At 44.7% G+C, this 16,100-nt stretch overlaps 1 protein-coding gene across 11 annotated transcripts in view; it reads left to right on the top strand.

The window, feature by feature from the left end:
- Positions 1–16,100, top strand: part of Ryr3 (ryanodine receptor 3) — a 494,693-nt gene that overhangs the window by 356,947 nt on the left and 121,646 nt on the right. For all 11 annotated transcript variants that reach the window (XM_074065580.1, XM_074065577.1, XM_074065585.1 and 8 more), the window contains 7 exons: positions 1,223–1,331; positions 2,508–2,628; positions 4,576–4,745; positions 6,876–7,096; positions 11,790–11,880; positions 13,411–13,551; positions 14,645–14,808. In XM_074065580.1, the coding sequence (XP_073921681.1) occupies positions 1,223–1,331; positions 2,508–2,628; positions 4,576–4,745; positions 6,876–7,096; positions 11,790–11,880; positions 13,411–13,551; positions 14,645–14,808 (1,017 nt within the window). The remainder of the gene's footprint in view (positions 1–1,222; positions 1,332–2,507; positions 2,629–4,575; positions 4,746–6,875; positions 7,097–11,789; positions 11,881–13,410; positions 13,552–14,644; positions 14,809–16,100) is intronic.

Genomic DNA, 16,100 nt, shown 5'->3' with positions numbered 1-16,100 from the left:
GTACTTCCCCTGGTAGAAGAAGCATGGATTTGTTTTTAACACTTGTTAAAACACAAGTCGCTTGTCAAGCACCTTATTGTCCTGACTCTTGTAGCAAGCTTAATAACCTGCACCGCTCCCTTCTGTCTCTCTACTCCACTTGGCCCAGGAAAACTGCCAGTATCAAAGCCTCCACTGCCCTCCCTGCAGCATGGCCACAGGAGGAACTGTGGGGAGACTGAATGGCCTGGACAAAGTGGTGATCATTGTCCTACCCAGCACATTTCCTCTGTATTTTGAACCTAAGTGCCTCATCCCATACCTTGCTTTTTAAAACAGGTTGTTCTCCACTCCTATTCTGAATGCATGAGGACTGCTAGAAATATGTTGTGGTTTGATTCCTTAGGAGAAAAAGAACTGCGGGTTGTGAAAATTCACGGCATTGTTAGTTTTGGTGTTTGAAGTTTAAAGACATGCTTGGTAGGTTCTCTGATGTCCTGTTGCTTCATGTCTAAGCACTTCCCTTTCTATCATAGCCTCTGCAACTAGAGCCCAGAGTCTGCACAACGGGGATAAGTCAGCAAATGCCAATCTCCAGGCAGCTGGCTTTGCTCTGTCATAGTTCTGTAGGGATTTAGTAGACTGGGAAGAATCCAAAACACAGCTGCCAGGGGCTGGGCATGGTAGTGTGCACCTGTAACCCTGAATGTGGGAAGCTCTAGGTGGGAGGATAGCAGTCTAAGGCCAGCCCCAGGCAAAAAGCATGAGACCCTGTCTAAAAAATAGCTTAAGTAAAAAAAGTACTGGAGGTTTAGTTCAAGTGGTAGCAGAGCACCTGCCTAGCATGTGCAAGGACCTGAGTTCAAACCCCAATACCACCAAAATTTAATAATAAAACATGTTGTCCCAACTTCCTCCTGTAACATGAGAAAAAAACAAGGTCAAAGATCATATGACTCATCAGCAGCACGGCCAGGACATGAACTTAGCCCTCCTGACTGTCCATGAGTGAGCTCGGTGGGGAGGAAGAGGGAATGAATGCTGGGCAGTGTCCTAAACTCATGCCTCAGATGTCATGGCCAACATTGGGGTCATTTGAGCTTAATGAATAAAACTGCCATTTCCATTCTGAAGGGAGAGTTCCAAAGGAAAGCCTGTATGATGGTCAAGGAAAGCAGAGTGAGCATTCCTTCCTCGGCAGCGCCTTGTCTCTCACCTTGCTGTGTTAACCCTGTCTCTGCAGCACAGAGGATGGTGAAGAGGAGGAAGAGGTCGTGCATATGGGCAGTGCAATTATGTCATTTTACTCCGCTCTTATCGATCTCCTCGGCCGCTGTGCTCCTGAAATGCATGTGAGTGACGGAGTTCACAAAGAGCAGCTTTGAGAAGCCTGACTGAGCGCTCCATACATGTCTTAACATGGTTTCTCTATGTCTGGCATTTGCTACCACGCCTTTCTGTGGGCCCCCTTTAACTAGCATCAGAGTAGTTTCCATGTCTAATATCTGACTATGCATCTTTCTAAGGAAGACTCCTGGTGGATCTTCTTGTGGTTTTGCTGTGGCAATAGTCGGGCATATGGCTACACATTTTCTTTCAAAAGCCTCCCAAAATTATGTTTCCATGTGCTTCAGTTTGGTCATAATGTGACCTGCCTGATCCTTGACCGTGGTCATCATGAGTGGCCTCATGAGTTTTGTAAGAACACTCCATGTGGAAAACCCTCTTTTCCTGATGACTGTGGCTTTGGGTCCCAGGAAAGCAGTGTCTTCCAGAGTTCATGTCTAATTGTTTCAGAGAGGTAGTGTTTTTCTGACATACACACAAGGACGGTATGTCTTCTCAGACTCCCAGTTTTGAACTAAAAAGCGTGTTCTTTCCCTTCCCCTTTCATGTCCTAGCATATCATCAGCCCATCTAGGGTAGATCCAATTCTGAGCTTCTGAGAGTTCAGAGGACCCAGGGCCCTCTTCAGAGACCACACAAGCAGGAGTGTGTGCTCCTTTGTGAATGCCACAGAGCCCATTAGTGTAAGCAGGGATCTGTCCACCCACCCTGACTCAGACTCCATCTGACTTTCTCTGCCCTTCTTGTCCACTGCTCTCCAGCCCTAGCTTTAGTCAAACTCTCAGGAAACTGACATTCACAGGTCATTTTCACATTTGCTAGAATTCTAGTCTGGTACTGTGGCCGTGTTGTCAGTGCTTCTTTTATGCTCGTGGGAGCTGTGGAAGAGCAGTCACAGGGGGAAGCCACTGCTTAGATCCGAGGCCTTAAGGCATGACCAGTTCATCTGAGGCAAAGCAATCACATGGCCTCTGTCAGCAGAGTTACTCCCTCAGTAGCCCATCTTCTAGAAAATCAAGAGAAAGCATCTGGTTCCTTGTGGCCATAAGTGTCTGTGGCAATTAGGGGGACACAAAATTGTACCCCTTTTGTTAAAGAAAAGCACTTTACTGCCAGAGGCTTGGAGGTGGGGTGGAGTGGGGTGTGAGAACGTCACCTGTCTTCTCTCTTCTACATGACAGCTCATCAAGACAGGAAAAGGGGAGGCCATCCGGACTCGGTCCATCCTCCGTTCCCTGGTCCCCACAGAGGACCTGGTTGGAATCATCAGCATCCCCCTGAAACTCCCCTCCCTGAACAAAGGTAGGGGAGCTACTGCAGGCTGCATCTGTCAGTCCTTGCCCAGCAGGACCCTGCTTCCCGTCTGCCCCGCACCTATGCTGCAGGCTGCCCAGGAAAATGCTCTTTTTTTCCCCCTTTTGGGAGTGATGAGTTTCCTCTAAGATCCAGATGGCTACTCTCTCTCTCTTCTGCTTCCCTGTGTCGAGATGATCAAATCTATGTCCCGTGGGGACAGATAGACCTCACTGTCCTATGAAGGCTCTAACCCCTGAAGAAGGTTGATGGAATAAAAGCTCTCCCACAGTCTTCCTTCCCATGCAGCCAGGGTGGTTAGGCAACCAGGCAACAGACAGACAGACTGTGGCTGTCTCTGCCACAGTCCTGAACACCTCACAACTAGAATCATAAAGCATTTCCCTAAATGCCACATGTGACAGTTGACATCGGTCATCATTGCAAAAACTCTTCCAAAAGTGTTTAGATTCTCAGTCACTCCACCTGTGTTCCAGGTACACAGAGGAATGGAAAAGACTACATGATTCCATTAGCAGTATTTTCCAAAATGATGCTCCATTGACTCTTTTAGGAGATATTAATAGAAGTCAAATAAGTTTGGAAAATGCTAAAGAACTTGTGACACTTTTATAACTTTATGAAGCTCAGTAAGATGCCAGCATCTCTGAAAACTGAAAGAAAACAGATGCAGAAGTCAGCGTTGACCAAACACTTGCTCTGTTTTGAGCACAAAACACTTGTTAATGTCCCACAAAAATAATGTGCCTCAAAACACCAAACCTGTGTGAGAGGTCAGGTCAGCCCCCACTGTTCAGGTCCAGCTCTGCCCGGTGGTGAGGGCAGGAAAGTTATACAGCTGCTCCCTGCCACCTGCCCCCTACCCCACATGGACTCCTGGGCAGGAGGAGGCTCTGGGCTGGACAGCACTTGACCTCCGTGCCTCTCAGGGGCCTTGTGAAGCCCCCCTGCCTTCCCACTGTGGTATTTTCATTGCTGTGACTGTACTGAGCCATTTGGACTCTCTTCTAGCTTTCATGCAAACAAAGCAAGAGAAATAAGGCTTTTTTAAATCCTCTCAAAAATCCTGTCTTTATTCTCCAGATCAGAGGGTTTTTATTTTCTCCTTGAGATTCCTCTCTTTGTCTTTGAACCTCTATTAAAATAAGACAAGAATTCTTAGACAATCTAAGTATCACCTAAATCAGCTCATTGTTCCCAAACACTAAAAGAAAATTTCCTTTTTTGTGTGTGCTATTTATGGCATAAGGGTTATTAATATGACATACTATTAAATTCTGTCTGCCTTTATTAACATTTTATCTCTCACTTTTAAATTTATTTATTTATTTACATAGTTAGAGACATGGTCTCATAGCCCAGACTGGCCTGGAGCTTGCTATGCAGCCCAAGCTGGCCTCAAATTTGAGATCTTTCTGCCTGAAGACTCCCAAGTGCTAGGACTACAGGGTGTGCCACCAACCTCAGCTTATTCCACACTTTCTTATGTCCAGCCCTAATTTCTAGCATTTGCCTATTTCTATAGTGTAAATCTTCTCACTGTGGCTGCCTTCATGCTATCCATGGGATGGAGTTAGGAAGAGAATGAACACAGCACAGCATCATGTTTTACTTCCCATAGTAAATACAACAGACACAAATAATCCCAAGAGTATAGGTCACAATGAAAGAATTAGAGCATTGCTTACCTTTTTAAAATATAATTTACCTAATTGTAACTCAAAATTTTTAACAATGGACATGTTAAATAACTGGCCATAAAACCCTGGAATTTTAACAATTGGCTCTCTCAACCCAGTATAAGGTGACGCCAGTCAACATTATCATTATGTCCAAAATTCCTATGGCTTATTAGAACACGCCATAGACAGAGAGTTCTGCAGTGCCTTTTGAAACCATAGATGGAAAAGGGAAATGATGTTCTCTGTCTTTCAGATGGTTCAGTCAGCGAGCCAGACATGGCAGCCAACTTCTGCCCTGACCACAAGGCACCCATGGTGCTGTTTCTGGACCGCGTTTATGGCATTAAGGACCAAGCTTTTCTGCTGCACTTGCTAGAGGTTGGGTTTTTACCTGACTTAAGAGCCTCTGCCTCTCTAGATACAGTAAGTTACTAACGTAAGAAAAAAATGTTCCCCTCATTGTAAAGTTAGCAACAAAGGACTCAGAAGCAAACATTTTCTATACCCTGCTTTGAAGGATGAGAAAAACAGAAGTACAGGAACTGGAAGATCTTACTTATTTATCTAAAGATAGATAAATTTGACCTCACACATTCCATTCACTCCCCTCAATTTCAGAGTTTCTCAACTCTGGCACTGTTTCTTGTGAGGGGCTGTCCTGTTCCCTGTTGAATATTTAGCAGTAGCCCTGGCATCTACCCACTAGATACCAGTACCCCAAACCCTGTTCCCCAAACTGCTGTCCAAACCAATTCCTGATATTAGCAGTGTCCCTGGGAGGCAGAATCATTCTCTGGGGAGAACATGCCTCTAGGTATATATGGCCAGTGGTGTGACTAAGGTCAGTAGAAGAGGCCAAGGGAAAATTGCATGCTTGGAACCTGGCTGGGGTAAAGTAATCCAGCATCAACAGACCTCACCACAGAAGTCCAGGAGTTTGAGCACAGATGGCAGCAGCCACACTTCAAGACTAAACAGAACAGCAGTGCCAGGAGTCCCGGATCCTAGGAGAAAAGACAAGCTAGGTCATCTTAGTTCTAAGATACATCTGACCTGAGTCCCGGCTCTAGAGTTAGTTATAAGGGTTCTCAAGGGCTCCACCTGGTGTCCAACAGAGAGAGAAGTATGAGCCCTGTGGTGGGTGGGAGCCAGTGCCTTGACTGTGGTGAACTCCATTTGAGTGGGCCACCCAAGAACAGAAAGCCACAGGAGCCCATCCTTAATGGACGCTTCATGCAGGAGTGAAGAACTGTCTGTGGCTTGGAGATTGGACCTGGAATCACCATAAAGGTGTTGGAGCATACGAGCCCTTCATATTTAAAACAGCACATCTACTGCTGTTTGTGTTTTGAGCTTTACTGTAAATCTCTAGATTTTAAAAATAATTTTTGAACTGATTAAAGTGTTTAGATTTTGTATAGGTCAAGTAAGCAACAAATACTGTTCAAGCATCTGGAATTCAGTGGCCACACACTTGCCCAAGCCCCAGCTGCAACAAAAAGGGTTTGCATTCAGTTCCTCAGCTCCTGACATTCATACATTTTCATTTGGAAACTTGTAGACATTCGAACCAAAGCTCTGCCTTCTTCCCCTTAACTGCTCAGCCCATGACTGCGATAAACATGAAAGGAGAGCTGTTCTTCAGGCATGATTACTAACGTCTAGAAGACAACTTTCAGTAATTAACAGGAACACCCAGAAATGGGTACAGTTAAAAGAAAACAGCTTCTCAAATCATAAGTGACAGAAAATGTGTCACAGACACAATGGCCATGATAATCTCGGGAAATAATGATAACATTTTCTCTCTGTGGATTTCAAGCCTTCTTTTGAAGTTCTGCAGTTTTCAAAGGTGGTAGTTAAGCTCACTTTGGCTTGAATTCAGCCCATCCATCTAAGTGAACAAAAGAGAGCACTGTGAGCAACAGTTGTGCCAAGGTTTCAGAGAAGGCCCTAGATTTCTGTTCATTTTCACCCTGCTCCCGATACAGAGTTGGGTTCCCCATAGTGAGGTCTGCTATGCTGTCATTTACCAGGCTGTTAACTGCTCCACAATGCATATAAATTAATTGATGGGGGTCACAGCTCCACTTTCTCTTTGTAAAGCTGTAACCAAACTGGTAAGTTTGAGGGATTTTTGGCCTACAACTATTTCTTAATGATAAAATCCCAAGAGGACAATGTGTGAGTGCCCATAAGGTGAGAAAAGAGCTGAAGCCAGGGAGCTGGATTTGCAAGTATCAAAGATGTTGGGGTAAACTGGCCATAAGCTGGTATTAATAAGGGTTTAAAATCTTCTGTGAGGGAAACATGTTCCTAGGATCATTTGGGATCCAGCCATCTCTTGCTGTTTGCTTTTTTCTGTTTTCTTTTAACCTTTTTTATTCCACTGAAAATGCACAATGAAAGTGGAGCAGGTAGCATGTCATTGGCTCTATGGCCATGAGGAAGGGGCACGTGTAAGTTTCTGGGATCAGCAGCATGGGAGTTCAGTGCTCAGGGTGAACTGTGCTGTGTCCTGAGAAACTGACCAGCATCCTGGTCCTCTCCTAGGTGGCCCTCAGCACCACAGAGGCTGCACTGGCTCTGAACAGGTACATATGCTCTTCTGTGCTCCCACTCCTCACAAGGTGTGCCCCTCTCTTTGCTGGGACAGAACACTACACCTCTCTGATGGACTCCACGCTGCAGACGATATACAGGCTTTCCAAGGGACGTTCCCTCACCAAAGCACAGAGGGACACCATAGAAGAATGTTTGCTTGCTATTTGCACGTAAGTGCCCTTCCTGTGTCTCTCACTCCCAGGTCTGTATCCATGCTTGATGCCCTTAGTTGTGTCATTAAACATTGGTAATACAGAAAATGAAGCTCCAGGCCTATGCCATATACCACCCCTCCCCCAAAACATCTCCTCTTAGGATGTGCTTGGTACAGATGCTTCCTTGAGGCTCCTCTCTCACTGTGAGAAAGAGGATGATAGCTCAGGATGTAACCAGCCGTAGGGGTGGCAGACCAGGAAAGAAGACCATCTTTTAGACCACAGTGTACAGATTGTGAACTAACTGTTTAGTTCATAACATGGATTTTTCTACCCTCTAAGAGAGAACTTTTGCAGAGACCAAACTCTCAGTGTGAATTGAAGCAATCCACCCCTAAGTCTTTGCAAGACTTTGAGAAAAGAAAAGAATCTCCAGTCACATTGGGGAATTAAGGGCAATAGTTTTTAAGCACTGCCAATGGGCATTAGAGTCAACCAAGAATGACGAGCTTGGGGCTCTCAGGAATTTGCATCAGTTCTGATAGGATCAGAGGACAGGAGCCCTTTCAGTGGCTAAGCTCAGCGCCATGGTCTACAACCATAATCTGCTGTTAAAGCCAGAGATTTTCCTCCTGGACTGCATGTTACTGTTACCTAGTGAGCACCTAGGTGATATCCCCATGCCCAGGCCACACTCCAGCCCCAAAATCCTCAGGGGTATAATCCAGGATTCTAGCTTTTGGAGCTCCCCAAGTGATTCCAATATGCAGCTGAGATGGAGAATTGCTGCTTGTGTTGTCCCAGACAGAACAACTGGCTTCCTCCTCAGAGCCATCTGGGTTTGGTCCTGATTCTTTGGTGCTGGTCTTTGAATGAGTCATTTCCTAGTCACATAAGAGATAACTGCATTAGGGACTAAGGCTACCTAGAAGGAAAGTCGTCAGTCATTTTAGAACACCAATTAAAAGGAAGTCTCAGCAGTGAGATATCATGACACATGTTACAGCAGCCCAATTCTGACAACACAGACGTTAGTGAAGTTAGATTCGTTGTTAATGGGAATACAAATGGCACAGCCACTATGGAAGACAGCTTGGCAGCATCTTACAAAACTAAACATTCTTTTGCCATATACTTCAGTTCGCATGCTCATTGGTATTTATCCTAAGGAGCTAAAAACTTAGGTCATATAGAAACTTTCAATTGGATATTTATAGCAGTTTTATTCATAATTAGCAAAATTTGGAAGCAAACAAGATGTTCTTCAGTGAGTGAATGGGTGAACTGTGGCACATCTAGGCAATGGAATATTATTTACTGCTAAAGAAATAAGCTATCAAGCCATGGAAAGACATGAAGGGACATTAGGTGCATATTACTAAGTAAGAGAAGCCAATCTGAAAAGATCGATACTGTAAGATTCCAACTGTATGGCATTTTGGAGGGGGAAAAAAAACCCATAGTTTTAAGATAGTAAAAAGATCCGTAGTTGCTAGAGGTTATAGGAAGGGGTGATGAGTACACAAAGCCTGAGGGTTTTAGGGCAGTGAAAAGGTCCTGGATCATATTATGATAGTAGACATTACCATTACACATTTGTCCAGACCATAGACTATCCAACACCAAGAGTAAATCCCATGGTAGACTCAGACTCAGATGACAGTGACCTGTCATTGTAGGTCCACCAATTGTAACAAAGGTACCACCCGGTGGGGGAGTTTGATAGTGAGGAAACTGTGCGTGTTGGGACTTGGGGGCCAGGGAGAACTCACTATGCCTTTCTCTTAGTGTTTCTACCAGTCTACAATTTCCCAAAACTAAATTTTAAAAAAATGTAAGGGCAGTCTCACTTATCTTTTTAAATAAAACATTTAAGATGCTTTATTAAAACTAGTCAATATCCTCTGTCTTTGCACCTTTTTAAAGCCCACCAGCTTCACTGATGGTGCTGTTCACCCAGGGTGTGGAGTGGAGTGGAGTAGAAAGGGGATTTTGGCCCAAGCCTCAACGGGCACAAGGGTTCTTCCTGAGATCCCCTTCCAAGATCACGGGCTATACTCTGACTACTTTATTTATTCCAAGATAATTGAAACACCTATACAGAACTAAGTTAAACAGAATGGTTTTGGTCTTGAAAGAAAGACAAAGCTTGGTTAGACAGACTGATAAACCTCTAGGAAACACAGGGTTTCCAGGTCTTCAAGTTTCCCACTTCAATAAGAAGAGTACTTGCCTACAACCACTCTGGAAAAAAATTTGGAGGCTACTTAAAAAGCTAAACATTGATCTACCATTTGATCCAGCAATACCACTCTTGGGGATATACCCAAAAGACTGTGACACAGGTTACTCCAGAGGCACCTGCACACCCATGTTTATTGCAGCACTATTCACAATAGCCAAGTTATGGAAACAGCCAAGATGCCCCACCACTGACGAATGGATCAAGAAAATGTGGTATCTATACACAATGGAATTTTATGCAGCCATGAAGAAGAACGAAATGTTGTCATTCACTGGTAAATGGATGGAATTGGAGAACATCATTCTGAGTGAGGTTAGCCTGGCCCAAAAGACCAAAAATCATATGTTCTCCCTCATATGCGGACATTAGATCAAGGGCAAACACAACAAGGGGATTGGACTTTGAGCACATGATAAAAGTGAGAGCACATAAGGGAGGTGTGAGAATAGGTAAGACACCTAAAAAATTAGCTAGCATTTGTTGCCCTTAACGCAGAGAAACTAAAGCAGATACCTTAAAAGCAACTGAGGCCAATAGGAAAAGGGGACCAGGAACCAGAGAAAAGGTTAGATCAAAAAGAATTAACCTAGAAGGTAACACACACATACAGGAAATTAATGTGAGTCAACTCCCTGTATAGCTATCCTTATCTCAACTAGCAAAACCCTTGTTCCTTCCTATTATTGCTTATACTCTCTCTTCAACAAAATTAGAGATAAGGACAAAATAGTTTCTGCTGGGTATTGAGGGGATGGAAGGGGAGAGGGAGAGGGCAGAGTGGGTGGTGAGGGAGAGGGTGGGGGCAGGGGGGAGAAATGACCCAAACATTATATGCACATTTGAATAATAAAACAATTTAAAAAAAAAAGAAGAGTACTTGCCACATTACTCGGTTACATGGGCCTCTACATTTCTTCTCAGTGGTGGCAAAGGAAATGAGCGAATTTACCCAGGAAGAAATCCTCCCTGTCAGCATCAGCTCTGTATTCTGCTGGTGATGGCAGCAAAAGCAGTGATTGATCTTGTTCTACCTTTTTCTAGATCTGAACCCATCACATGCATTAGGAGCCATATCAGCCAGGAGCCCTGCTTCCCAATATAAGCTGTGTCCTAATAACAAAGTTGTCTTGATGCTTCTAATCCAAGATGCAGATATTGGGTTGGGGTGGGGAGAAGCAGACTTTGGGGAAATTGGAAGTTTATTTATATTGAACCAAAAATAGAGCTCACAGTTCCATTACTCTCCTCTTCTTCCTACCTGAGATCCAGCTGTAACAGGCAAACTGTACTTAATTAGACTTTTCCCTGCTTATTTTTAATAAGCAGCAATTGGGGGAGTTACAGATTTATTGCACTCCTTGACTTTATTCAAGTGTGTCTTCGGTGATAATTGGTGATTATCTCAGCAATAATGTGAACCATTGAGTCATCTTTACCAGATCCAGAGACAGAGCTTTTCTCAGCCCAGGGCTCTTACAGGCCCACTCCAGGAGAAAGTTTGTTTTCCTTCTGCATCGCTCCATTCATCCCCCTTGTAGATGTTCAAGGATTTCTCCTCTGGCATTGTTCCTTATCATCATAATTGTTGGTCTTATCTCTGCAGCAGCTTAAGCATCTGTAGGAGGAGTTCAGAGATCTGTGAACTGAACTTAAACACTTTTGGTGATACATGGGTTTGAACTCAGGGCCTCATACTTACTAAGCAAGCACTAAGCCCTCCCTTGAACTGAACTTAATGTAGCAAATTTTGTGTGTGTTTGTTTACATTTCTCTGGAGAAAATCTGTGGGTTCCAATGGGTTTTTAAAGGATTGGAAACCTAAAAATAAAAGCTAATCAATTTGGGTTATCTCTCTTTTCTCTATCTTAGAATTTACTTGCACCAAATACCATAGCTACAAAACTGTAATTTGCTAAATTATTCTTTAATTAATTACTGTTTGCCTTTTAAGAAATTGTTTTGAAAATAAAGCCTAGTGAGACCCAAAGAAATATTTCCAATAGTGAGAATTCCCTGGATCTGGATCAGACTGTAGCCTGGAGGGCTTTCAAGTTCCCTTCACATGTCACCACTAGGTGGGCTCACGTCCCATCTATGCAGCAGGTCAACCTCTCTTCCCCCTTTACAGAATTTACAGGAATCCTGGGTCCTTAGAGAAAGACAGCTGTGAAATTAGCTGCGCCTTCTTTCGATTACATTCTTTGCACATAACCACTGATTGTATTTTAAGTACGCACAGACCTGAGAACATTCTGTCGCACAGTGATTGGAATTTAACCTTTGGTATCCCAAATCATTAGTGTATGTCCCCTTTTCTGAATTTTAACCATGCCATCACTGCCATCTGTCCAAGATCCTGGGTTTAGGAGCTAATTGTTTGGAGGTCCAGCCATGGTGCATGCTCCTTTTGTCCTCTGTTCTTTGTTTACTTACTTGTTTTCTTTTGTTCCCTCTGTGCTGCAGTCACCTGAGGCCTTCCATGCTACAGCAGCTCCTGCGAAGACTGGTTTTTGACGTGCCACAGCTCAGTGAATACTGCAAAATGCCTTTGAAGGTAAGGGTGTTGTCCAGAAGCACAGCCCCCATATAGGAAACGTGTCTGTATGGCTGACGGCTTCACAATTTGAGGAACAAGAAACACACTAAGGGGATCCTCCTCCTTTAAGTTGATAATTAACTAACAATATGCAATCCCCAGAACCAAAGCCTTTCTTCAATATCGAGTCATGAAGTACACTGGTTATGTCAACAGCTTCAGTTTTCTTTAATTTCTTTCCATTAGGCTCCTTAATTTTTAGCAGAGGTTTGCAAGAAGGCTTTGGTTCTGCACTTTCCTGCCATAATTGGGTTTTCAGAATATTTTTAACCCCAAAAAGCTTTGAAAGCCCTGTGAGTTATTATTCAAGGGACCAAAAAGTCCCTTTTTCACATTTTTTTTTTTGCTTTTCCTTCTTTGCAACAGATGCTCTTTCTGTTTTCTTTTTTCTGTTTATTAATTAAAAGAGCACAGAGCTGTCTTTTGATTTGTTATCTCATTCCTGGTTTATCACAGCCTTGCAGCACCTGGGCCTGGGTGGCGCCAGAATCAGCCGCCCACCAGGGAGGGCAATGTTTTCCCTTTGCCTCTGATGTTCTGCCATACTTAGGTTCCCAAAAGTGTTGCCAGACACTAGCACACCCGAAAGTCCTCCCTAACAATCGTCCCAGAACTTTTCCTTCTTTTCAGAAATAACCCAGGCAATGACTTAAGGAAGCATTTTGCTGGGGTGACCCGAGTTCCCAGCAGCCTGCACTTCATCCCCTGCCAAGCAGAGAGCAGTTTGTAATACCTCAGCGATTCTGGTTCTCCCAGGGCTCTATGCTCTGTAACCATCACAGTCCCAGTTTTCATCTTAGAACGTTTTAGTTGAAAAGCCATTGTTTCCTGTCAGGCCTCTGTCATCAGCCACATGCTGGCTCCTAGGAGGCATTGCTGATACCACTCAATAAACTCACTTTTTTCTCTCACATCGCTGGGATTTTTCTTAGAGGATGTGGATCCCATCTACTGGGAAGATGATATAACCATGTACTTTTTGCCTCTGCTGGCTGAATGTGGAACTGCTGTCACATCACTGAACCCTAAGAGGGCTAGAGCGAGGCTAGGAAGCTAGCGACAATCAGTAGTAAATATGGAGACCCAAGCTTGCTGCCCTCTGCCCCTCCCCATTTCAACACCCCAGGATCTTCCAGAATTACAGGCAAAGGTCTCGGGAGGAATTCTTTCTGCAGCTGACAGTTAGAACAGCATGCGGTGACAACTTTCCGAAGGGAAAGAGGAATGGTTCCCTTTTCTAGCATCCACTGAGACCTCATCAGGAGGCATGAGGATTAATCAGGCAGATTCATCTCGGACTGGAGTTCATTAGTCCTAAGAGCAGACCCTTCGGTGGGACCTGAGGGCTCTTTGCTAACAACCCGATGTCTGAAGTGCAGGTTTCATTCTCACGAGCCCTCTGCACTGTTTTATTTTCCCTGCATGTTCTTGATGCCTGTGGACATGCTCCACCCACCCCACTGGTACAATCCTGCTCTGTACCCCCAGCTGCTGACGAATCACTATGAGCAATGCTGGAAGTATTACTGTCTGCCTTCGGGATGGGGGAGCTACGGGCTGGCTGTGGAGGAGGAGCTGCACCTCACGGAGAAGCTCTTCTGGGGGGTCTTTGACTCCCTCTCCCACAAGGTAAGACAGTGCTTGCACTTAGGAATAGAATGCCTAACACCTGTTCAGCTTCATCACACACTCAGGACCATGCTAAGTCATTCACAAGCATTCTACACTATTCCTTCTCCCAACTCTCTGAAATAGAAGGTACCATAATTCCCTTTGCAGGTAGAGAAAAGGCTCAGAGGAACAAGTAACTTGGCACACTGACAAAGCCAGTATGCCAGCAGCAGCCACCAGAGTCAGTTACAAAATCTTCCCTGGCTCTGGGTCTGATGACTTACCTCCCTGCCTGTACCCCCTGACTTGGCATGGCTGCTGTTGAGCCTTCGTTGGGCTCAATGCAGGAGGAGAAGTCCTGACACCTGCTGTGATGTTGGCCATGGGGCATTCAATCTGGAAGTCACTGGGGTTGGGGGACCGGGGTTCACAGACATGTTTGAAGAGGAGGTGGAGTGGAGTGCAGGGCTGGTGACCCCCCAAGCTTTATAGGATGCTGATTGAAATGGGGCTGTGACTCCCAGCACAGTTAGATCTGTGAGGTCACCAGCTTGAAAGGTGGAAAATGAGCAGGCCTGGTTTCCTCAGAGAAGTCGGGACTGTGTGTGTGGCCTGCTGACCTGCACTTAAACTTTCTTTCCTCCTGGATGCTTTGACATAAACAGATCAAAAGCTGTTTGGAACTCCTGATTGGGATCAGGAGAAAGTAGATGAGATGCTGAGAAGTCTGGTGATGGCCATGCATGACCCAGTCAGCTACTGTGAAGCTGGCAGAGCTTGCCGTGCCCTCTCTGACCATTACTGGGGTCAGGTTATAGACTTTCTGGCCCAGAGGGAACCATGTTAACCCTTAGATAGTCTTGAAGTTAACTATTTGGTAAGACACTAATTTAAATCTTTTTCAACTTAGGGCAGGGTATGGTGGCTCACATCTATAATCCCAGCAACTCTGGAGGCAGAGATTAGGAGGATTGAGGTCTGAGGCCAGCCCTGAAGGGGTTAAATTTCCCCAATCTTTGTCAGCCTGGCAAAATGCACGCACTTTGTCCTGATATCCTGCCTGCGGCCGTGGTTTTGGTTTCTCTGCTAAGGTGGTCTGTTTGCCTCCCAGAGATACGACCCGGATCTCTTCCGAATGGCCCTGCCTTGTCTCAGCGCCATTGCTGGGGCCTTGCCACCGGATTACCTCGACACCAGAATCACGGCCACGCTGGAAAAGCAGGTCTCCGTGGACGCAGATGGCAACTTCGACCCCAAACCTATCAACACGATGAAGTGAGTCCAAAATCCTCTCTAAGGTGACAGATATGTTGTCCAGTAGCCAGTGTCTGTCTTTCCTTTGAAACATAGCAAGAATTCCAGCACCCCCCTTTCCTCCTGCCAACCCTGTCCATCATCTCTCTGAACACTGCAAGTCATGCCTGGCACAGGGATTAATCCATCCGTGTCTGATTATATACAGTATAATTTATTTCTGGGCATTTTGAGGAGAATAGGCTAGGTTTAATATAAGAGACGGATGTACCCATAAATAAATGCCGTCTAAGGCACAACCACCCTGACAAATGATGCAGCTAGTTTATTAATGGGGTTTTTGACAAAATCTTTGTGCTTTGTGAATTAGGCCTTTACAGATCTAATAGTGCCACACATCAAAAGAACTCCATAAATAAATGCTCCACTGAGCTCTGGAAGGCCTTGGGTGTGATGGCAGAACAGTTGGGGTTTTCACTTGAGAGATTTGCTCTTTGCCATACCAAGGAATGTAAAACTTTGGAGTCACTCTACAATAGCACCTTTTAATCTCTCCCTGTAATGACCCATAATTCCTCACCAGTATTTATTAGGCCACAGGGGTATGTTTATCTTTTGGACAAAATGTTGCTCATTTTGGTTTGTGGCATTTCTCCCCCACCCTCTGTTACAAATGTGTGACATGGGTCGTACTGTCTTGATCTCCATGTATATATTGAATAAAGAGCTTCACATCTGCTTCAGAGGGCTCTGAGAAGAAAGACTGATCCCACATGAGCCTCTTGGGCTTGTGTTTGGTGATGATCTTTCTCAAATGAGAGCCTGAACCCTTTTGGAGTGGGGAGACAGTCAGCTTTGACAGTGCATGAAATTCATCTTTAGGACAATTAAGTGCACATTCCATTGGACAGAGCCTTGAGGTAGGGGACAGTGGGAAACAGAATGAACCCTGCAGCAAGGAAGAGGTAGAGGATGTGGCAAAAAGGCTGGGCTCAAAAAGAAGACAGCTACTGGCTCTGGAGAACTTTGCCCTATAAAACAAAGCATGCCAAAGGATGCTAGAGTAAATGGTGTAATGACTCAGATGTCTTACAAACATAAGACAGTGGTAACAAGACACAAGTCTCTAGAAACTGTGCTAATGACAGGTGAGAGTTCTTGTTCTTTCACATACACTTTGACATCAGTACAATTCTTTGAGTAATGAGAGGAATTGGGGCTGACTCTGGCTAACCTAAGGAGAAAAGGACCACGTTCCCAGGATCCAACAGAATCTAGTGAAAGGCTTCAGCACAGACTAGCACCAAGGCACA

This window comes from Castor canadensis, chromosome 2, assembly GCF_047511655.1.
Source record: "Castor canadensis chromosome 2, mCasCan1.hap1v2, whole genome shotgun sequence".
NCBI lineage: Eukaryota > Metazoa > Chordata > Mammalia > Rodentia > Castoridae > Castor > Castor canadensis.
The sequence above is the reverse complement of the archived record's forward strand: the minus strand, read 5'-3'. Positions and strand labels throughout refer to the sequence as shown.